The sequence below is a fragment of the Carassius auratus genome, linkage group LG44F (genome assembly GCF_003368295.1).
Source record: "Carassius auratus strain Wakin linkage group LG44F, ASM336829v1, whole genome shotgun sequence".
Taxonomy (NCBI): Eukaryota; Metazoa; Chordata; class Actinopteri; order Cypriniformes; family Cyprinidae; genus Carassius; species Carassius auratus.
The window spans coordinates 3,163,442-3,188,420 of NC_039298.1; the positions used below are offsets into that span (position 1 = coordinate 3,163,442).

The following is a 24,979-nucleotide window of genomic DNA, read 5'->3' on the forward strand; positions in this document are numbered from 1 at the left end:
AAAGGCTATTGATGGCATAGGTCTTTTTTTATAGCAACAACAACAACAAAAAAGATTACAGTATATTAATACTTATTTGTAAATTATTATTTGAAGTAACAAAATCATGGTTAATTTGCTACTGTGTTCAAATGCTACTGAGGATGTAAGGATGTCGTTACCCCGACAAAATTATCTTGTGGCCACACATATTATCACGTTCCCACTAGTTATTATGTCGTTGACACAGGACAAAGTAAACCAACCAGTCACTTCTATGTAAGAAAGTGCTGTGTCAGTCATGTCATATTTAATTTGTGTTGGAATTTTTATTTTTGCAGATCAGCTTTTTTTTTTTTTTTCGTGGCCTAGTGGTTAGACAGTTTGACCCCTAACCCTAAGGTTGAATATTCGAATATCGGGGGCGAACCCCCAACTTCTCCCCACTGCTCCGTGTGTGTGTGTGTGTGTGTGTGTGTACTTTGGATGGGTTAAATGCAGAGCACGAATTCTGTTTATTTAATGTATCACCATACTAGCTGTATGACACATTACTTTTTTATTTCTCCTCTCGCCGCTTCACTCTCCAGTCCAGCGGGTGGCGCTAAAACACATTCGTTTGTTTGACAAACACCATTAAAACTTAGAGGAAGAAGATTAGTTTCACCGCGCTCTCTGTTGTTGTTGTTTTGTTTTGTTTTCGTGATGCTGGTTTAAAACAAACTCTTAGAAAAGTCGTTTCTGTAAATAAAGAAATACAGTTTTTGAATCAGGTCAATAAATACCTGTAATATTCTTATCCTCAAAGTAGTGACTAGGTTTTAAAGCAAGCAGGAATATCTGGAGGAATATCATCTGAACTTAGATCTGCTGCTGTGAAGATGGAGTTTGTTAAAGAGGAGAGTGAAGAGAACACGAGAGAACCAGAAACCTGGAGAATAAAACAAGAGGAGCCAGAAACCTGGGGAATAAAACACGAGCCAGAAACCTGGGGAATAAAACACGAGGAGCCAGAAACCTGGGGAATAAAACACGAGGAGCCAGAAACCCGGGGAATAAAACACGAGGAGACAGAAACTGGGAGAAAAACCAGAAACCGAGAGAATAAAACACGAGGAGCCAGAAACCAGAATAAGACACGATCCAGAAACTTGCAGAATAAAACACGAGGAGCCGGGAGAATAAAACACGAGGAACAAGGAGGTTGGTGTTTATTCTGCATTCATATTTAAATAACATCTGTGGTACATACCATGTCAACCCTCAAGTTTTTTTTCCGGGTTTTCACGTATTTTAGCTCTTTTCCCGCTGTGTTCCCGTTTTAGTATTTTCCCGTAAATATCCCGTATTTTTACACTCTGATTGTGTTAAAGGGATAGTTCACCCAAAAATCTAAATTATGTCAATAACTCACCCTCATGTCTTTCCGAACCCGTGAGACCTCCGTTTATCTTCGGAACACAGTTTAAGATATTTTAATTTAGTCCAAGAGCTTTCAGTCCCTCCATTGAAACTGTGTGTACGGTATACTGTTCATGTCCAGAAAGGTAAGAAAAACATCATCAAAGTAGTCCATGTGACATCAGAGGGTCAGTTAGAACATTTTGAAGCATCGAAAATACATTTTTTGTCCAAAAAATAGCAGAAACTACGACTTTATTCAGCATTGTCTTCTCTTCCAGTCTGCTGTGAGAGAGTTCAAAACAAAGCAGTTTGTGATATCCAGTTCGCCAACGAATCATTCAATGTAACCTGATCTTTTAGAACCAGTTCATCAAATCAAACTGAATCTAATGAACTAATAGCTAACCATTTTATGGTATCTCATGGGCAAAAAAAAAATAATAAAATAATAATATTAATACAAATATTTTAATCACATTTTTTCTTATATGGCAATATGGCAGTGGCTATTTACACTAAGTGGAATTAACGTACTTTCTTAGCGATAGATCCTATTTACAGTAGGCTAAAGGGGGTCGCACACCGGACGACTCGGCTACGACTCAGAACGCTGTTCAAATTTCTGCCGTGCCACAGAGCGCCATCTGCATAGTTTTATATTACAAAACCCAGATGTTATAAACTGAAACTGAAACTAAAATACAGTACATTTGTTTCATTCAAATAAAACATTACAAAGTGGTTACGTTTTCAGCCAGGCTGCACAGTTGCCTAGACAACAGATACAACAAAACAATAACAGACTTATTATAATAACACAGATTCTTTTCATTAATTAACGTTCAAAACTCAGCTTTTATCAATTAAAATTATATTTTTAAAATAATAATAATAGATGAAGTTAAAACTCTCCCGTCTTGCTGTGAAATTGTGCTCACGCATATAGAATGTGCGCGTCCGGTGTGCGATACCTCAAGTTGTCCTACATGTGGCGCGACGCAGCGCTTCTCGTCCGGTGTGCAAGTAGCTCTAGATGTTATTTACAGAATAAATGTGGACTAGTGGATTACAGTGGAAATCATGATATATTCTATTTACCATGTAAATTAGCAGTTCTTTGCAGTAAGTGTAAATAATAATTAGATGCTAGTTATACTTTATACAGGCAGATACATTTGCAACTCAGTATTGTATACATTAACAGGATGCAATAATAACAGATTGTAAATGATAATATTTATTACAATTATAAAAAGTTTTGTCATTATTAAACACTCGTTAGGCACTTTACTTCAACTTTTAGAACATTTTGTTCATTTTTATTGAAAAAACATATTGAAAAATGTGATGGGAAAAGTGAGAAGAACGAGCTCGGCGAAAGCCGGACTCTAACCAAATCAATCGCGTTACAAGCTAGTTTTCCGTTCCCAATACATTACTGCCTATTGAAGCCGTTATTCACATGTGTCGTATTTAACCTTATGTGTCGATGGAGGGCGTAGCTACAGTAAATTTGCACTTAGCTAAAGTAGTAGCTAATCTTGTTTTTCCATTTGCATTAAGTTTATTTTAATTAACACACTGGAATATAATTTTCCTTAAAGGGATAGTTCACTCTCAAATTAAATTTTGATATGTTTTAGCTTACCTCAAGGACATCCAAGATGTAGGTTTCTTTGTTTCCTCAGTATTTCCCATTTTGATATTTTTAGGTCCAACCGTTCTTGTCTGTGACTCACATAATGGATGTCTATGGTCACTACACAGTAGTAAACACTTAATAAGAAGAGCATTTTTCCAGCGTGCATCAATGAAGTGTTTAAAAAGGGGGAGGAGATCGAAAGAAACTCTAGGTTTATCGAAGAAAACCTGCTCCTGACCAGGTTAGGTTCATTGAGTAAATTACCATGGTATAAGTAAGCTCTCTTTCAGATACAGGTTTGACTTACCCTGCTTTCTCGAATTTGACAAACCTCCCATTGTGAAACAGAAAACCTAGAGTTTCCCTTATTTGAAGGTTAACATTTTTCACTTAACCTCCTCTGTGAAACAGGCCCCAGTACACTGACTGAACTGCTGTGAAGAGAGAACTAAAGAAGAAGAACACCGAACCGAGACAGATAACGAACGAAACATTGACTCTTCATGAGAACTGGTTGCATCGGATTTCAGATCACCAGTAGTTCTTTCGGACAGTTTGATTCAATAAACCGGATGAAGAAAACGGTTCACCGGTTCTTTTGCGCTCTAGGTAATGGCGTCATTGGCGATGATTGCCCTTGATTCAAGCCTTCGATTTACCCGCGCTCATAACATTAGCACAGAATCAGTTCAGAATCAATCACCAAAAGAATCAGTTCAGTTCAGAAGCTCTGTGTGTCGGTCTGCTTCACGCTGAATCACACATGCCCAGTATCATCAGCTCCTCGGTTCTCGAATCGGACACGTCTGACAGAAACGGTTCTTGACTTGAGAAAGAGTCAATGTTTCGTTCATTATCTGGCTCGGCTCGATGTTCATTTTCAATTCTCTCTTCACAGCAGTTCAGCCACATTAAAAAAGTTAACAGCTTAAGTCATTTGTGGATTAATGCGTATTGGAGATGCGAACCGTTTAAAACGATTCAGTTGGATTTGGTGAACTGGTTCAAGAAGATCTGGTTACATCGAATGATTCGTTCTCGTACCGGATATCACAAACTGCTTTGTTTTGAACTCTCTCACAACAGACCCAGAAAAAGAAGACAATGCTGAGTAAAGTCGTAGTTTTGCTATTTTTGTACCAAAATGTATTTTCAATGCTTCAAAAAGTTCTAACTGACCCTCTGATGTCACATGGACTACTTTGAAGATGTTTTTCTTACCTTTCTGGACATGGACAGTAGACCGTACACACAGCTTCAATGGAGGGACTGAGAGCTCTCAGACTAAAATATCTAAACTGTCTTAAACTGTGTTCCGAAGATAAACTGAGGTCACACGGGTTTGGAACGATATGAGGGTGAGTTATTAATGACATAATTTAGATTTTTTGGTGAACTATCCCTTTAACTCAGAATACGCAAATATCTGTGTCTGTGAACTGGCTTGCATTTGCGTTGCTAGACCTCTGTTAAAGCTGCGGTAGGTAACTTTTGACGCTCTATCGGTTAATAAACAAAACTGCTTGCGTCTTGCGGAAGAACATTGTAGCCGGAACTACTTCTCTCTGTTTATGTCTATGAAGAATCACAAAGGTACTGGGTTACTCCGCCACGGTACCCCCGAAGCAATTTAAAATAGTCCGAATATAAACACTTATTATAGGTGCACCCTAGTGCTTCAGGACAAGCTAAAAACACGGTTTGGAAAATGGATTCATGGTGTACTCGCTTATTATACACATTTTTCTACATTTTGAACACAAAGAAAGTTACGGACCGCAGCTCTGATTGGTTGTTTCTTACTGGGAGCGGATGAATTACAAAAGTTGCCTACTGCAGCTTTAAAGCAGGTGGCAGTATACACTAGCTTAGGCTACTATCAAAGAAGAAGACAGTTGCAGGGGCGCCAGCAGGCGGGAGGAAGAGGGGAAAGTAGCGCGAAGCGAACTTCTAGAATAGATGAGTGTGATGTACGATGATTGATCAGGACGCCGACGGCCAAAATCACCAAATTAATCACCAACCAAAATCGAGGACATAATGCCAATATAAATGGGAGACCACCTTCCACTCCCTGACAAACAGCCATGTAGGTCCAAATTATGCCTACTGTAAAATTTGTCTTTGATGGGAAAACCAACATTTCGCAGCACAAAATTATTATTATTAATATTACCATTTTTATAAATAAATCACTTTTAACATATATCAATTGGTCTGTCAATATTGCATAGTTATAAACTTTAGACCGTTAATGATTAGTGCTTTTTTTTTTTAAGTTTGTGGGTAAGAGTCGTATTTAAAAAATCCCTTATTTTGGGGATTGATTCTGGGAAGTCTCTCTTATTTTCAATGTTGACAGCGGTACATATCCTTTATGTAAAAATAAGATGTTAACTATCATTAATTGTCTTTAATCCATGTTTTAAAATACTTATGGAAATGCAGCTGCACTGACACTGAGGAGATTTAATTATTAATTTTAATTAGGCTTTATTTTTTGAAAATCTTTTGAAAAACTTTTTGAAAATCAAGAAACTGTATTGAACTCAGAGCCTTGGAGACTGAATTAGGTTATGTTCGGCAGAGATTCGAGAAGGGTCTGTCGTGGGAGAGCACAACCATGATTTGTTTTAACAATATGCAACAACTTTATATCAACTGTAAAATATTATTTAAAAACCGTAAAAGTGTATTGTAGTGCAAATTTAAACCAAGGAAAGCTTGGACGTGCTATAGCGGCACTTGATGCGTAAGGGACCGTTTGAAAATTCAACCGATTGGGTTAAAAACGTCCAATGTATTTTAACTAACGTGACTTCTAACATTTAAAATAAAACATTGCCAAACTGTAAGGCATGTATAACCAGAGACAATTTATAAGAGACATGCCAGTTCCTCAATCCTCCATACAACAATATAAGAAAGGCCATAACGGCAATGATGGTGGTTGTATGCACATGTCCCGCCCCTCCCACTGGAAAGCCAATCATCTGCTTTTAACAGTCAAGTCTGAAAAACATTTAAGCCTATCGTCTGGTTCCACTGACGTATGCGCACAGTTGAGGTATTACGACAGCGGAGACGGTTTGGTGACAGCGAGTTGTGGTGTGTGCAAGATCTGGTGGAATCTGCATATAAAGAGGTTGATAAGCACGTGAAGGCACCAGACTACCAGTTAAAGCATTTTATATCGACCACAAATATGTTACCTTACATTCTAAATAAAAGACACCATCATTTTGGATAGAGACGTAAATGAAGTTGGTGTCGTGAATAGGGCTGTAGCTATTGAATAATTTAGTAATCGAGTAATCTACTGAAAATTCCATCAAGTAATCGGATAAAATGTGTTTTTGCTTAATTACAGTTTTTGCCCGTTGCTTGAACACGTTTTGCAAAATTTCGCTCATTCTGCCAAAACTCTACACACAAGTAAACATGACACAACACTGGGAAATATACCGTTCACATCTGTGTCAAATTGAAACTCTAATATCAAAACCTAAACTCTGCTATCAAAATCTAACATTCCTTTGTCAAAATGTAACTCTGATGACAAAATGACACATACTTGCATCATATGCATACACTTTCAGATCAGGGGGAACACCCTAGTCTACTTTATATAAAACACTGCAGTCTTTGATTTTCACTGTTTATTCAGAAGGCATATTTTCAGGAGGCACATTTTCAAACAACCAAAAAAGCAAATAGGCCTGGTCAATATTGTACATTGTAGCACTGTACATTGCAGTAACATGAATTCGGATAAAGTAAAAAAAAATAAAAAAATTATTCTCCTCATCTTCCTCTTCCTCATCCTCATCTTCCTCCTCCTCCTCCTCCTCTTGCTCTCCCTCCATCCATGCTTGCAAAGTTCTTGAAATGGCTAAACTGAGGGCTTTTTGTAGCTGGCTGATTGGTGTTCAGTTTTGCAAATAAGTTCAGTTGTGTATTTGATTGGTAGCAATTACCCGATGTGTATTGTATTTTGGATACATGTGTTTTCCAAATGGCACTCTGAGATTTCATTTTTGAACGAAGTGTCTTATGTATGAAATAGAGTGTAGTATGCAGGACCAAGTGTGTTGCATAAAGGAGTAAGTGTGTTGCAGAATTGCAACTAGAGTGCAAAGCAGCGCTTTTGTTTAAAGGCCATGTTGCAGGTTAACCACCACTTTCGATTAATGGGTACATCACTCAAGATATGTATATCATTTTTAAAATGTCTCAAAAATGGTCTTATAGACCGATTTTTTTTTTAAAGATTTTGCTATTAACATTTTTTTTACGCAACTCGGTGATGACGTCACGTTGGGGAGAAGTCGAGGAAACGTAGCTTCAGCCTAGTATGATGCCACGTTCTAGGCAACCCGTAACCCATGTTTTTCCAACCTTAAACCCGTGAAAGTGCACTGGAACGGCAATCAAACCCGTGACTTCCCACCCGTGAACCCATGTCTCGTACTACATCAATGTACTCCGAGTTCTGAGGTCACACAGCACGCAAAACAACGATGACAGCCCCTATTTTATTAAATTTTTACTGTCATTGAGTAGCACCGAGTGGAAAAAATCTACGTTTTCTTTATGTCTAGTGGCAGTGATCATGACGTTAGTTCAGATAAGTACCGGTAACCTTTGTCATAGTGTCGTAGTACTGGTAAACGTTGTCTTTGTCATCTAGAAATAGAAGGCATCATGGTAGCTATATGGATGTTTCTAAGCGTTTATCTCTTCCTTCGGTGAAAATGTTGTTGCAAACATAGCCGGGTGTGTGTCGCTGAGTTTGGCAGGTGCTTGTGTGGGTGCTGTCCCATGGAAACTGCGCTGAAAAGCTTGTGCTGTAGGGGAAGTGAGTGTGTTTGGGTCGCTGTTGGTCGATATCTCTCTATCTATCTGTCTATCTATCTATCTATCTATCTATCTATATATATATATATATATATATATATATATATATATATATATATATATATATAATCTGAATACTCTCGTCTCTCTAGTCACTCTCAATGCTCTCAAGACGGGCTTTGGTAAATTCTCTCCCCAACATGACGTGATGCAGTGCATTGTGGGGGAAAGGAGACCGCTGTAAGATAGTACCTACTTTTTCGTATTATATTCTGTTTTGTGATACCCAACAACATAAAATACAATGGATAACAGTTTAAATGTTTATTACCAACAAGCAAATTGCACAAATTCATTAAAAAATTAACCTTGCAACACGGCCTTTAAGGTATTCAAGTTGTGTTACTTTAGTCTACAGCATGTCTACTTTAGTCTACAGCAGTCTCTCTAGCATGGGTCTATAGTGTTCAAGCAATGGGCAAAAACTGTAAAGTGCAATATTATATATGCAAGAGAAAATAAGACTCTTGGGTCTCTTAAAATGAACAACCAAGTTCCCTTTTTTAGAAATATATATATTTTTTTAATTAATAGAAATCAATGCATACATAAAATAAACATTTAATTATTACCCATTGTTTCTCTGTCTGTAATTTTGCTGTGAACAATGTCAAAGTTGACAGATTAATTAAGTCCATTTAAGTGCCATTAATTTGGGATTTTAAATAAAGCATTTTCTGAGATGCAAAAACAAGTAAAATTAATTATTTTAAAAAAATATATAATTTAAGTATAAAAACTAAGGCATACATTAAAATAAATAATAATACAAAAACACTGACTTTTAGTCATGCAACTTAACTTTCAGAACTAAAAGTTAACTAAAAATTCTGAACATAAGCCTTTACTGTCTTGGAATGCTTTGTAGGTTTTTGGAGGCAAAAACACATGGACAGGAACTTGGTATAAAAGTCCATGCATGCTTTCACACCGAGTGCTTTAAGCCAATATATTCATGAGAATATAATTGTCTCTCTCTCGATGTGTGTGCAAGCCTTTAAAGGAGCATGTGATTGCAATGTAGAAAGGTAAGCATGTCAACATGCTCAGAACTAAGGCTTGCCCTGCACTTTGAAGCAATGTTTCCTGCTGCTGAAAACAGATGCTCTGCTGGCGTGGATGTGGCCGGAATACACAGCATGGTCTTTGCCAGCTTTGCCAGTGTTGGATAGCCCGCTTCATTCTAGAGCCCGACCAATATATCGGCCGATATGAGCTTATTGCATTTAAATCGGCATCTGTGCTTATAACGGCCGATGAAACATGAGAAACAGAGTCTCGTGCTTCACTCATGTTATGAGTGTTGCATAGTTTGTCCACCAGAGAGAGCTCTGCAACTCCCCAGTTGACAACAGCGCCAGAAATCCACTACAGAAGCGATCAGCCAAGCCAAGAGATGTACTGTTTTGACGGTGAGTCTGTTGTTCGTCATGTGAAATGATTTAGTTCATACACTGTATATAAAAACGGTGTGGTATTTCTAGCTAACGGTCCTATCATTATCACTTCTAAATATTCTGTTACATCACTTACAGCCACTAATGAATTGAAATATTAGATTAGCCACAAAGCTAATACCATGTTTATCAGTGTAAGAGCGTGAACGTTAATAAGAGGTCAAACTATAACGTTAGCGTTTAACTTATTCTAAATATATCTTCAGTGTTTCCCACATAATGACTGCGTAAATGTGGCAGGGGGTGCGTGTAGTCAATGAATAGAAGTTATGTACAGCATGCCTCGAAAAAACAACTGTTATGTTAGTCTAACGCTAATATAGCTTCCTTTTTAGCAGGCCCATTAAATACTTGCTTTTAACTTGTTTGAAGGTGGTTCTTCTCAAAATCGACAGTGGTGTGTTCATGACACTAATGGGGCAGTCACACTGCACTTTTCTCTCCATTGACTTCCATTCATACGCATGCGAATGCGTCAGACCGGAAACGCAAGCGCATTCGAAATATTTCGCATTTCGCTGCGTTCCAAAGTTCAAGTCTGATGAACTCTGACCTGCGAATTTGCATCACGTGAAGATGTGGGACCAGTAGAAGATCGATACGTCACTGCGTGACCTCTCTGTACAGAAATTCAAAAATGAAGGAAGCAATATATAACTTTAGCTGTAGCCGGCGTCCTATTTTATATAATACATATTTAAAAGATTATAAAATAAAATAAAAAAGAAGCTGCATAGTTCGTAGTGTCAGTGGAAACAGGAACAGATGTACATTTGAATGAGGACGTTTTATATTTTTTTTATTGCTTAGGGCGTATATATTTATATAGAGAGAGATACAGAGATTGCAATATAAGACGTTTTCGACGCCATCGTAAAAGACACAGTACAAGCACATTTTAATCCATGTTGTGATAACTGTGGAGAGACCGTTTGGCTCCCGCCCATTCGCATCGGCATCGGAAATAATTTTGCATGTTTAAAGTCTAGTGTGACCACCCCTTAACGTTAACCATTCAACTTCAAATTGATTCCGTAATCTTCCGGTAACAGTAGGCTAACTTTACGTTATGCAGCGCATGACGATGTTTTGATTCAGACTGCACAAAGAGAAGAGGAGAAGATATACGGGTCCGTTGTGAATGTGTCTGTGAGAGCAAATATAGTGTAGTTACAGTAACTACAGTAGGGGCGTCAGAAATTATTAAACCAGAGGGGTCATGTAAATAAATGTGAGCTGAAAAAGCTTTTTTCTTTTTTTTTCTTCTTTTTTACAGATTGTTTCAAAGCAGCTTTACAGACATAACAGGGAAATGTTGTAATAATATTGTTAAATATCAGTAGGTAATAGGTAATACCTATTGCTTGACAAATAAAAATATATATATATATATTTCTAATGTTTGCCTATGTAGGAGATCCCTGTTTATTATTATTATTATTATAATTCTAATGATGACATGAGTAATGATACATGGTGATATTATTAATACTCATGCTTATTCTTTCTCTGTCTCTCTTTCTGCCCTACAGATACCTGAAAAAGGTGAATGCTGTAGCAGCAAAGTGTGGGACTACTTCTGCAAATACTTTAACTTTAGTATTATAATTTATTTACAGTACACACACAGACTGTTAAAACCAGCTTCAACTGGAAGAAAGGAAAAGTGTTAAATGTTTAAAACCAGACTGTTTTTTTGATCAATAAAAAATATATACTTTTGATGTGCAATTGTTTAGTCATTGAGACTGTAATCTAAGGCTTTTTTTAACATACATCCCTTCTGGAAAATGGTTTATACAGCCCACATACATAGAACAGGCGGATATTTTGCTATTGAATGTGTGTAAGTGCAGTTTATAGGAAATTGGTCTAATATCCAGTTTATTTTCAAAATCAAAATATCGGCTTATAAATCAGCTCTTTTCGAGGTAATATCGGCATCGGCCCCCAAAAATCCATATTGGTCGGGCTCTACTTCATTCATTTTCCACCAAGACAGTGGATTCTCCTCCTTGGACAGGGGATGTTCTCCGAAATACATCAAGATCTGTGGAATAAAATGTGTTTTGTTTTGGTTATTTATATTTGCAAAAAGTTTCTGTTTTAAAAATGTTCTATTATGTGAACTGCCTTATTGTGGAAATTGTTAAATAAGAGCAAAAAAAAAAAAAGATCTTGCCTACCTCCTGCACAGCTTGGTTTAACTGCTGCTCCTCATCTTCTTCATCACTGGAGTTGGAGTCTGATCACAGTATGTCGAGGAACGATGTGACCTTCTTGACATGCGCTTCTTGGAGAGTTGTGTGCTGTGCTAGATGCTCCATTTTCTCTTGCAGTGGGCTGCTTCATTTGCTTTTTGTCAGCAACAGCTAGTGCCATGGTTTGTACTGTGCTTTGGACCTTGAATACTTGGTCAGCAGTGAAGAACTTTAGTTTTTGAAACCTGGGATCTAGAGCAGTAGCAAGTAGGGTAATGTTTGGAGATTCAGGTGTAAACTCTGTCAGTCCTTGCCATCTTGCTGTGATCTGTTCTGTCGCATGAGCCTGGAATGACCTCACTGGTGCAGTCTCAGGATCTGGACTCTGTACGGTGATCTTAAGATTGTGCACTAGCTGTGGAAGTGCAGAAAGTGTAACATTGCTGTCCACTCAGAAACACTGTTGCTGCTTCAAAAGGCTCAAGAACCTTGCACAGCTCTTCAATCAGGCTCCACTGTCAGAGAGTGTAGCAGTCACTGGCCATCTTTGTTCTAGCAGCCTGGACAACATCTGATAGGAGCTGTTCCACCGTGTGCATACATCTTGCACTAGCATGTTTGTCTCGGTGCCCATTTGCTTCTGCTTCTCCTTCAACTTGGTGCATGCTAATTCACTCTTCTTAAAATGTTCATCAAGGCATCTTAAAGAAGCCACACACTTGGAGATAGCTTGGTGGATCTTTAGCGAGCTTTGTACAACCAAGTTGAGGGTGTGCCCTGCACATCGCCATGATGCCCATCCATGCCTTTCTTGCTAAATCTTTGCTGCTGCTACGACATTAGCACTGTTGTCGTGAACAAAGGCCTTGATTTTCTCTAGTGGAATGTCGAATTTGGCAATTACATTCTCAATCCACTTTACAATATTAGCAGCCGTGTGTCTCTCTTCAAGGGGCATCATTGTCAGGCAGTGGGACATTTCCCAATCCTCCCCAAGATAGTGACGCGTCACCCCAAGATAAGCCTCTGTTGCAACGCTCGTCCAAATATCAGTTGTTAGTGCAACACTGTCAGTCTCCTGCAGGGCTTTCATCAACTTGCCTTTGATGCCTTCATACTTTTTCTCCATGTTTTTCGTGAAGAAGGGTCTTGAAGGAAGCTCGTACTTGGGATTGAAAGTGAAAATCATCACTTTAAAACCATCATCCTCCACCATGGACAGTGGGCGCATGTCTGTGACAATCATGTTTAAAATGCTCTCTGAAAACTCAGCTGCTTGCTCAGTGGAACATGAAGTAGCTTTCTGCACATATCTGTCCATACGAAGCTGTGATGATTTACTAAAAAAAGGTGAAAAAATAATTATTGATATTACTAAGCTAAAATATCATTATCATACAGTAAGTTCATGGCTGTGCATTTATAAATCCTATTCATGGCAATCAAACTAAAATGAACAAAGACTCAAATTGGAGCGCAATAGGCTTAGGGATGCGATTATAACATGTATTCAAACAAAAGTATCAACTAAGTATTCAGAGACATGGTATAAAGAAAGTTTCAAAAAAAGTTGTGAATAATTGAATAATTTGTATTATGGCTGCATGATATTGAAGAGAAATGTGATATGCGATAACTTGCAAGATACTATGTTTGATATACAGTCATGGGCTAATGCTTTGAGTGTGTAAAATACATTTAAATGTATAACGTTATTTAAAAACTGAAAATGATATAACCAACATATATGTTTTCATATTCTTTCACATTATAAAGAGAGTATCTAGTATATTTAATCGTAAAAGCCATTCACAACTTTTTTTGGCAGTAAATTTACCCCTTGGTAGGCGTTATATAAACTAAGCTGTTAAATAATCTGGTGGTATTCGCGTGCGGTGTATTTTCACCGTCGTGGGTTGTCCCTTACATAGTTAATATACTTTATTTAACCGCCTTCATCTCGACTGGCAATCACATTGAGTTACAGTGTCCAGGGTGAAGGTCCTCCGGTCTCTGAGTAGAGTGGATGATTTCTGTTGAGATGCTGCAGCATGGATGATGTGCTGTTGTGGTATGCCAGCTCTATTTGGCAATGGACACAGGCCACGACATTCTCTCTAGGTTTCAATATGAAATGATCTCAAACCTTGGACATTTTGAGTCGTTTTCTCCTATTTGTTTCTTCTCTTTGCTCATCGACATTTTTATCGCTCCCTTTCATTTTGCAGCCTGATTTTGTAATCGAGTTACTCAAGTTACTTGAGGAAACATTTCAGGCCTAATCGTGAACCATGGCGCATGCCTATTAAAAGTATAACCTGTGGGGAAAAGGGCGTTTTGAACCTTATTTTGGGGCAAAGTCATCAAACATTATCAGCGATCTTTATCATATTTTACTGCTGTTTCTATACATGCAGTTTTTTTGGGGGGCCAGTTCTCCTCTGACCAGACGAAACCAGTAGTTCAATTCCAGGCTGCAGCAAAATCAGATTGTGCAGAAGAATCATCTGTTTCCTGTGGTCTTGTCCTGGTGGTCCTCTGAGACAAGGTCTTTACAGGGGATCTGTATCTGGGCTCTAGTTGTCCTGGTCTCCGCTGTCTTTCAGGGCAGTAGAGGTCCACCATCTGGTCTGATCCACCATCTGGTCTGGATACGTACTGGATCCGGGTGACTGCAGTGACCCTCTGATCTGGACACAGACTGGATCTGGTGGCCACGGTGACCTCGGAACAAGAGAGAAACAGACAAATATTGGCGTAGATGCCATTCTTCTAATCATGTAGCAAGTACATAAGGTGTTAAGGGAAGTGTTTCCGGTTCCAGTTTACCTAATTAATGCAGCCTAAATCCTTTAACGGATTTAGATATTAAAAGCATATTAGTATGTTATGTGTAAGCCAGGTTAAAGAGATGGGTCTTTAATCTAGATTTAAACTGCAAGAGTGTGTCTGCCTCCCGAACAATGTTAGGTAGGTTATTCCAGAGTTTAGGCGCCAAATAGGCAAAGGATCTGCTGCTCGCAGTTGATTTTGATATTCTAGGTATTATCAAATTGCCTGAGTTTTGAGAACGTAGCGGACGTAGGATTATAATGTAAAAGGAGCTCATTCAAATACTGAGGTGCTAAACCATTCAGGGCTTTATAAGTAATAAGCAATATTTTAAAATCTATACGATGTTTGATAGGGAGCCAGTGCAGTGTTGATAGGACCGGGCTAATATGGTCATACTTCCTGGTTCTAGTAAGAACTCTTACTGCTGCATTTTGGACTAGCTGTAGTTTGTTTACTAAGCATGCAGAACAGCCACCCAATAAAGCATTACAATAATCTAACCTCTGCATTTGACATTGAGAGGATATGCCGTAATTTAGATATATTTTTGGGATGGAAAAATGCAGTTTTACAAATACTAGAAATGTGGCTTTTCTTAAGAATAATTATGCACTGTTTGTACAGTATTGGAGATATTGACAAAGTTTCACATGTAGTAAGTCAGTTTTGTAACTAGGAATAAACTACAGCCTTTGGAACATGAAAAAACTCTTTGGGTTATTTACAGTAATTGTTTTTTAAGAATAATTATGTACTGTATAAGTAAGGGCGATATTGGCAAACTTTCACCTGTAATAAGTTAGTCTTGAAACTAAAAGCGTACCACTACCTTTGGAACATAAAAAACCCTTTTGGTCAATCACAGTAATTGTATTTGATAATTATGTACTTTATGTACAGAAAGGCTGATATTGGCAAACTTTCACCTGTTTGAAGTCAGTCTTGCCACTAGGAATGTACAAAGCCGATTCCAAAAAAGTTGGGACACTGTATAAATTGTGAATAAAAACAGAATGCAATGATGAAAAATTTTTTAATATTTTATTCAGAATACAACATAGATGACATATCAAATGTTTAAACTGAGAAAATGTAGCATTTTAAGGGAAAAATAAGTTGATTTTAAATTTCATGGCATCAACACATCTCAAAAAAGTTGGGACAAGGCCATGTATACCACTGTGTGGCATCCTCTCTTATTTTTATAACAGTCTGAAAACGTCTGGGGACTGAGGAGACAAGTTGCTCAAGTTTAGGAATAGGAGTGTTGTCCCATTCTTGTCTAATACAAGCTTCTAGTTGCTCAACTGTCTTAGGTCTTCTTTGTCACATCTTCCTCTTTATGATGATATAATGTTTTATATGGGTAAAAGATCTGGGGCCTCATTTATAAAGCTTGCGTATGCACAAAACGGGGCTGAAAACATGCATACGCCAGTTCCTGCACAAAAGGTGGGATTTATAAAGAAAAACTTGACGTGAAAATATGCGCACCTACACGCAAACTCTGACCCATGCGTACGCACATTTTGAAGACAAAGCAGTTTGGCGACACTGATGGTGAGTTGTGGAACTGACTGCGGATAAAGGGAATTAACCCTTTGCAAAATGGCAAAATGTACTTTGACATATTTCAATATTTACAATATTTACAAGTTGCTCATAGGTCCCGGTTACAACAAAAAATACAAATAACATTAAATCATCATTATGGGTCCTAAAGATACATGCATGTTTAGTTTAAAGACATAAAAGGAACTATATGTATATATCTTAAATGGATGTAGGCCTATCACTCATTATGTGATTAATGTGATAAGGTGTAAATGTTAAATCTGATAGCTGAAAACATTAATAGCCTACTGCAGCAACACTTGAGTGCATATTGTATGATGGATGCGCTGGCACTGCTGGAAGACTATGCCAATGGCAGACTTCGGAGGGAAAGAGTATTCAGGGACCGTGAGGATTTCCTAGCCCATGATGATGAGTGGCTAATAAGCCGCTTTAGATTTCCTAGAGCCATGCTCTTGGATCATGCTCCTTACACTGTTGGAAAACAGGCCAATATCAAAAGGCAATTTGCAGCAATGTCCGGTTTCCCAAATGTAATCGGCGCAAGTTACCCGCTCAGGCGCTGGCTACTCACCCCATTCTCAAACCCTCAGAGCGCAGAAGAAGTGCGCTTTAATGATACCCGCGCTCAGTAGTTGAGAGAGCCATTGGCCTCCTCAAGTGTAGATGGCGTTGCCTTGATGCTTCGGGTGGTAGACTTTTATATCAACCAAAAAAAGTATGCCAGATCATCATGGTGTGCGCTATTTTACACAACATTGCACTGATGAATGGTATCCCTGTTCCTCCCGACCTACCACAACACCAGCATGAAGAGCCTGACCCACACCCCCCTCCCCAACAAGAAGGACATCATCAGGGAGCAAGGCTCCGTCAGGAAGTAATGCGCCATTTGTGAAGAACAACAGTGCAAAGGTTCATTTTTTAATAAGATCTTTTAATGTAGATGCAATGTCACCCAGCACAACCCTTATTTGCTTTTAAGCTCATCTGCGATTACCGTAATTGCATTAATGGTGTCTCTCTGTGTCTGCAAAACAGCCTCATTCAGCACCGGGACGCACTTGTGCTGGGGACCTCGGGAAACTCCATAGCCCCTGCAGACTCTGCGCTGGGAGTTTCGTCACACTGGTCTCCCGCAGACTCTGCAAGAATAAGGACTAAACCAATTGTACACTCAAAAAAATAAATTGTTGATTGAACATGATTTTTTTCGTAGCACCCATTATGCATCTAATCAAATCAAGTAAACTTGCACTGCTTCGAATAAAAATGTAGTTACAAATAACAAGAATGAATCATTTAACATAAGTAAACGTGTTATATTCTTATTAATCAGACATATTTGTATTTTGCAAATCAAACAAGTGGCTAGTTGACTTTTTTGAGTGTATAATTTATTTTGTTTTGGGTCTCCATTGGGGACAAATCGGGGGAGCCTTTGCCCCCACCAGTTGCACACACACTCTGTCGGTGAGAGGCAAGCCGTTTCTTTGCTCCCACCCTAAGATCGGACCACTTCTTTTTTACATCTGGAACCGTCCTGTTTGCCGAAGCAACTGCGTTTACCGCAGCAGTGATGTGTTGCCACTCTAAATATTTTTTTTTTATTGGTAATTCCACTGCTGTGGCCACCAAACAAAATAGCCTTCCTTTCATCCACCTCACTCACAAGAACCTCTATTTCTGCCTCAGAGAAATTTCGGTTCTTGCCGTTGCTCTCCATTGCTGCCATGATTTTGTTTTTAAAAAACACAAATTTCCTTGCTCCTTTTAATATGCATGGCCAATGAGGTAATTTGCATTGTCTATAAATGGTTGAATGTGGGCGGATAAAGGGCTGTAAATGATTTTTTTTTTGCATGCACAAATTATCAGGTAGGCTGTGATTTATAAAGTGGAAATTGCGTGCAGGTGTGCTTTTTGGCTTTTGTGCGTACGCACAGTTTTATAAATGAGGCCCCTGGACTGCAGCCTGGCCATTTCAGTACCCAGATCCTTCTTCTAGGTTGTAATTACAACATAAGTTCAGACACAGCTGGATGCATTGCGGTAATAAGAATTTCAGAAGAAAATGCAATAAAATGCATAAATAATTCATTCCTATGTTGAAATTACTCTTTGAGTAAGGTAGCGAACAGTACTGTCTTTATTATGATCTTTTTATATATTATTAAATTGCATGTTTAATATTTAAACAGGTTCATGAGAATATTCAACATGTTCGTGACAATGACCCGATCTGTGATGTGTAATTATTCGAGTTCATACATATTGTATTTGTCTCAATGTTTTGTGTGTGTGTGTGTGTGTGTGAGAGAATCAGTGACCAAACTAAACCTGGTTTCTCCCAATGATATGAATGTAATATGTTATTTTTAAATTGTTAAATTAAAGAAAGTGATCAAAGAACAAACCTTGTTTGCTGGAGCTGTCAGTGTGTGTTTATTTTACAAACTGATATCACCATCTATTAACCTGTCAGTATAATGCAGTGTTTTTAGTTATTTTTTTTGTACTGTGTTAAAATAGGTGTTATTTTAAATTTACCATTTTATTTTGTTTCTTTTTTTATAGGCTTGATGAAAATGAAAGAAGAAAGGCAAGATCTGAATGAGGTGCAGGGGAAATATCAGGATCAGAAAGATCATGATGTCAATGGAGAAAAATCAGTGAGTTGCAGCTTTGAAAAAAGAGAAGTCAAAAGGCCTTTCAGCTGCTCTCAGTGTGGAAACACTTTCACATGTAACAAAACTCTGAAGAATCACATGTTAATTCATACTGGAATAAAGCCTTTCAGCTGCTCTCAGTGTGGAAAGAGTTTCACATATAACCGTAATCGTATTAGGCACATGTTAATTCATACGGGAAGTAAGCCTTTCAGCTGCTCTCAGTGTGGAAAGAGTTTTATACGGAAAGCACACCTTAAGAGTCATTTGTTAACTCACACTTCAGAAAAGCCTTTCAGCTGCTCTCAGTGTGGAAACACTTTTACACGCAAAAAAAGCCTTGAGAATCACATGTTAATTCATACTGGAAAAAAGCCTTTCTTCTGCTCTCAGTGTGGAAAGGGTTTTATATATAAAGTAAGCCTTAGGAACCACATGATAATTCATACTGGAAAAAAGCCTTTCAGCTGCTCTAAGTGTGTAAAGAGTTTTATACGGGAAGCACACCTTAAGAGTCATTTGTTAACTCACACTTCAGAAAAGCCTTTCAGTTGCTCTCAGTGTGGAAACACTTTTGCACGCAAAGAAAGCCTTGAGAATCACATGTTAAATCATTCTGCAATAAAGCCTTTCAGCTGTTCTGAGTGTGGAAAGAGTTTCATGCGTAACGGTAATCTTAAGAGGCACAATTTAATTCATACTGGAAAAAAAGCCTTTCACCTGCGCTCATACTGAAATACTTTTACACAGAAAGGACAATTTAATACTCATTTTGTAACTCACAGTTTATAAAATCCTTTCTGCTTCTCTCAGTGTGGAAAGTGTTTTACATATAAATCAAACATTAAGAGAGGCACATGTTAATTCATACTGGGTAAAAGTCTTTCACTCGCTCTCAGTTTGGAAAAACTTTTACACAGAAAGGACACTGCAAGGTTCATTTGTTAACTCACTCTTCATAAAAACCTTAGTAAATGTAAATATCATCAACTGGATCACCTCAAGGATGTGTCCTCTCCCCCTTATTATTTATCTTGTACACAAAGACTGTAAGAAGAGTTATATAAATAGGCATATTATAAAATTTTCAGATAATTCCATAATCGTTATCTCATTGAGTGATCAGGACTCCATGTTTGGCCTTGTGGTTTATGATTTTTTTTGTGGTGTCGGAATGCTTTCTTGAAACATACTGTGAAGGCACAATATGTAATGTGTATTAAAAATAAGCCGTCTAAATGAAACAAGGCCAACGAACAAGCGTGACACACATAGAGCTTGAAAGCTTTTATTATGCCACAGTTGATCACTTCTACTGCTTCCAGTCGTGCGTACGACAGGTAAAGCAGTACTGTTTTATCATACTAGATACGTTTTGAAGTCCCTTTATAATGCTACACGGTGTGGTCATCACCGGTCTATTTAAACGCATAACATATTAAAGCGTCTTTGGTGTTTCCATGTTTTCTACAAAACAAAACCGGAAATTGAGGGGTTAGGAAGTAATTGGCAGCTGACACAATGACACTATGGCCACTGTCCGTGTAACTAGTTTTGAACATTCTTCGAAACATTTGGGGTAATGTAAGTACACAAGTCAGCAAAATATATAACACTTCTAGTGGTTTTGGGATATTGTAATAAAGTAATCTTACATATTGTGCATTTAGTGTTTCTAAAACTAAGGAGATGACTATTGATTTTAACTCATGGCGGAAATCTATTTAGTATAAGCAAACAAGGATTAAATTAGTATTGAGAGTGTTTAACAGTACAAGTATTTGGGCAATGTGTTGGATAAAACATTTTTATTTTCTCCAAATACTGAGGTTTTGTGTAAGAGGGGGCAGCAAAGATTGTACTGCTTGCGGAAACTAAGGTTATTTAATGTCAACAAAACATTGATGTGCATGTTCTACAGATCCTATATTGAGTTACTGTTATCTTTTTCACTGTTGTGCTGGTTTAATTCTCTAAAAGTGAAAAACATGAATTGTCTTGATGATTGTAAACCAGGGAAAGTAAAATAACTTTTATTTATCCCCTCAGTTGTAAAGTTTTTAAATTTAAGATAAGAACTTCTTACCTTAAGGAAATGTATTGTGTTTTTGTTGTTTATATGAAATGTTTGATTGCTGCAACCAACTTACCTTTGGGAAATAAATAAAATGATCTGAACTGAACCTGCTCTCAGTGTAGAAAGTGTTTTGTGAAATTTTAAAGATGCCCATTTTCGACAAATTGATATGACTCTTTAATTGTAGTTTAAAACAACACAATTTTTACCCTGTCAAAAACAGCTCTGTTCACAGTGTGTGGTTTCAGTGCATGTTCCTTTATATGCCAATGAGCTGTTTGTGTACAAATGTGTTCTAATACATAATCAGTCCACGCTGAATTGCCATTAAGTTGTGGTTTATGTCGAGTGACTGTGTGCATGCATGTGGAAAAGTAAGTATAGATTATATATATTTTCTGTGATTGAGAATTCGTCCATTCGTTTCAGTTCATAAGAGCTGTTGATTAGCAACATCCTGTCTGTATTTATCTTCCTATTTAGTGTATTTCTAAGTATTCCAACGTTCTGCTTCAGTAAGAGATGTTTATATATATAGCAAATAGAGGTGTAGTGGTGGGTAAACTAAAAATTCTGGGTGACCACATCATGGTCCTGATGACATCGCTATAGGCTATCATTTGATATTACTACCAAGGGTATCACTGGTTGTTCCCTCATATATGTCACACAATCACTATTCAATTCATACATTAATCTAAGTTTTTGTTAAAGAGTTGCCAGAAGGAATAATATGGTTGAAATCTATAAAGTTTACTAAATGACAAAACGGAGAGAACATTTTTTAAGAGCGATAGAGAGGGAGGCTTATATCCATGGGTTCCAATGCAATGCACCTGTACATAATGATTAGAGATATGGGATTATTTTCACAGTTGATTAATCTGTTGAATATTTTCTCAATTAATCGATTAGTTGTTTGGTATATAATATGTCAGAAAAATGTAGATCAGTGTTTCCCCAAAAGCCCAGGAATGGTCCTCAAATGTCTCGTTTTGTCCAAAATGTCTGAATGCTATAGCAAAACAAAAACAACAAATATTAAGGATATATTTATTAAATGTATAAAATATTTTTTTTAATGTAGGATATCAACTACACACTAACCACAACTAAAGTGTAGCTACAAGTGTGGTCATGCTTCATTCAAATCTGAGGATGATATCTCTAAAATTATGCATTTTATAATTGTAAGACCATATCATGGGAGGCTTTGGAGAAGTTTTAGAAAAGGCTGATAAGATGCTTTTCATATATTTTATCAATGACACAGACTGAAATGACACAGACAGCTTCATTGCAGAAGGACATCCTTTTGGTCACATGGTTCATGTGATATGATTGACAGCTTTACAAACTAATGATATTGCACTGATTGTCATAGCTGACGTGAATCAATAAGAGGAGAGTATTCGCTTGCTCTGTTAGCTGTTTGAGCTCTTTAAATCTGTGCAAATGAAAATAAATTTTATTCTGTATATATACAAACATGTCATAAAATTATTATTTCTCCAAATGTGCGCACCATTGGACTATATAGCCCTGGCGGATCATGGATATTGTATGTAACGTTATATGAACACAAACCGGAGATGAGATGAATGGCTGCTGTATGAGTGATGATTTCTATTAAAAATAACAAAAGTTATTTAAGTTATTTTAAGTCAGTGGCATGAATTTACCGTGAACCAAATTAACCTCAAAAACATGAAGTTTAACTGTTTTCCGAGCTCACTCACTTTGGGCTTGTAGCCAAGGCCATTTGCTGGCATCAGGAGGTGGGCTGCTGTCTTGACGGCACTTAAAACATTGTCGGATATCCATTTTTGAATCTTGATGCAGTCTGTCGCGTGTCGTTCATGTACGATTTGTTCATTCTGAACAAATCTTTAATATGACTCAGGATTACAGAGTTGTCTCAGAGAGTGATTCGTTCATTTTGTGTTGACTGCACATGCGCATTACGCAACATATGGGTTCTGAATCGACAGATGAGGTCTGAGTCTTTTATTCTTCCTGTCAGTCCCATAGAGACGGAAAGAGAAAAGATTAGTTAATTTTGCTGAACAAGACTCAAAGATCAGAGTCAGTAAAAGGATCCAAACTGCCCACTACTACTGGCAACACTGCAAGCAATTGGTCAACACCGATAGCTGCAGCGCAATATGAAAGACTTCATCTTAGGTTTAACAACAATCAACCTATGAAACTAATAATCATAAACTTAATTTACAATGGCTTAGGAACTGTAGGCTATTTACAGGTGGATAAACTCAATTTAGAGGTTTATCTTTGGAGGTGAGAAAACACTACTTCCGAATTTTGGGAGGTGCGTAAATGCCGTTTACCTGGATCAGGCTATGTGAAGAGAGCAGTACCAACTGCACATCTGGATCAAGCCAGAGTAGAGAAAGTGAGTGCACTCATATGCAGGTGATCTACTACTTCATGATGAATTACGAGACATATAAACAATCAGAGAATAATGAGCTTCACCTCCAAGCCCAACAGCTATCTGACATTAAGTCTATGTGGACCGAGATGAAGAGAGACAGTGATGAGATACATAGCCACAATCCTACCTGAAATCCTGTCTGCACTATAAGCCCTCAAGGAATGCTACATTAAAGCAGGAGATCTAGCAGAATAACACAGGAATAGAGACTCCTTGCCACTCAGTGACCCCAGTGCCCCAACCGACACTCAGACAGACAGACAGTTTTCATCAGTTACCCAGAAGGAGCCTTCAGCATGTTCTGCTGATGTTTTCCAGCACATATCTGTCCACTGTAAGCAGCTGACAAGACAGATGAGGGACTTCACACTTTCACCCAGGTTAGAAAAGACACATGCTAGTTAGAGCTATCGTGCTACCCAACAGAGGTCTTCACAGACTGCTGAAGCTGTTCATTACTCTGACGACAACCCTCAATTCATAAACAGGCATTATCTAGACAAGAGAGAGTTCCACCTACCAAAGCAACCTGAGATTATACCTAGAGCTAAAATGGTACACATGCAAGGAAAGATTTACCGGGGACCAGCACCTACCATACCTAACATCAGCAGACCCGAAACAGTTTTTGAGACTTTGGATGGCACTTGAGAACCTTCTCCCAGCAGTTGCAACTGAACACTTCAAATATCTGTTCCTTGGTAGAATATTCTTACTGTAATTCTGTGAGACCCTACACAGACACCATGCAAGCTCTGATAACGATGTATGGTCACAACCACAAGCTTGTTCTTCTGAATATCGCTGAAGTTCTGGAAGGTCCCGACATCAGATCAGGAGATGTTAAAGCATTCAAGCCATTTGCCCTCCTTGTCCATTCATTAGTGAGTATGCTAGAGCAGCTGGGGTCAGGAGGGGCAGCTGAATTGGAATGTGGTTCGCATGTGTTCAGGCTACATGGCAAACTTCCACACAAGCTTAGGACCAGTTTCAAGAGGTATGTTCACCCATCAAGAATAACAGTTCCTGCTCTTCTTGACTTTGTGGATTGGTTGGAGTACAAGCTCCAAGTTCAGGATGATACTTCTAGAAAAGTAACTTATGCTCCTGACCCACCAACCAAGAGGAGAGATGGACGTTATGACTCCAAGTCCCAAGTAAATCCACAAGCATCCTTACCTTGTGGTGTGAATGGGAGAAGTGATGAGTGGACTAGATGAGATATCTCTGCACAGATGTAACTTCAGCTCAAAGATGAATCACCCATCTTGTAGGCATGAGATTCACATCTTCTGTGATGCATCAGATAAGGCATATGGTTCAGTGGCTTACCTGTGAGAGAATAAAAATCTAAAGACTACTCGGCAGATGATATAACTCGAGGCAGTTTGTATAATAGGGAGGTTTCTACAATAGGGAGCCGGTGGAGTAGTGCTGGAAATTATGATTCTTTCAAGAGATTTGTTCATTTTCAGTCCGTTCACCAAAATGATTCGTTCACTGATTCGTTCAGTGACCATTTCTTCATATTACACGAAGAACGTTTTGTTCACCTAAAAGATTTGTTCAAAAAGAATGATTCGTTCACGAACAACACATCACTACGGTGGAATCAGGGTCAACCATTCCTCAAGCTGCCACCAGATAGCTGGCCTGAACAACCTCCCTAATCTTTTGGAGAGCAAAGTAGTGAATTAAGATGATCTGCATTCTGTATGTCAGTGGATAATCACAACCTTACCAAAGCCAGAGCAATACAACTCTCTGT

The 24,979-nt window shown here is 38.1% G+C and overlaps 1 protein-coding gene across 1 annotated transcript; it reads left to right on the forward strand.

The window, feature by feature from the left end:
* The first annotated feature begins 603 nt into the window (after positions 1 to 603).
* LOC113068331 (gastrula zinc finger protein XlCGF8.2DB-like) lies at positions 604 to 20,862 on the forward strand. Its single transcript, XM_026241045.1, has 2 exons — positions 604 to 1,182; positions 18,588 to 20,862. The coding sequence occupies exons 1-2, from the start codon at positions 861 to 863 to the stop codon at positions 19,412 to 19,414; spliced, it is 1,149 nt and encodes a 382-aa protein (XP_026096830.1). The 5' UTR covers positions 604 to 860; the 3' UTR covers positions 19,415 to 20,862.
* The last annotated feature ends 4,117 nt before the right edge of the window (positions 20,863 to 24,979 follow it).

Excerpts from the sequence above, each read along its gene's own strand:
- LOC113068331 (XM_026241045.1), top strand. The coding sequence starts at position 861 with ATGGAGTTTGTTAAAGAGGAGAGTGAAGAGAACACGAGAGAACCAGAA. Across the intron at positions 1,183-18,587 it reads AAAACACGAGGAACAAGGAG|GCTTGATGAAAATGAAAGAA; the intron begins GTTGGTGTTTAT and ends CTTTTTTTATAG.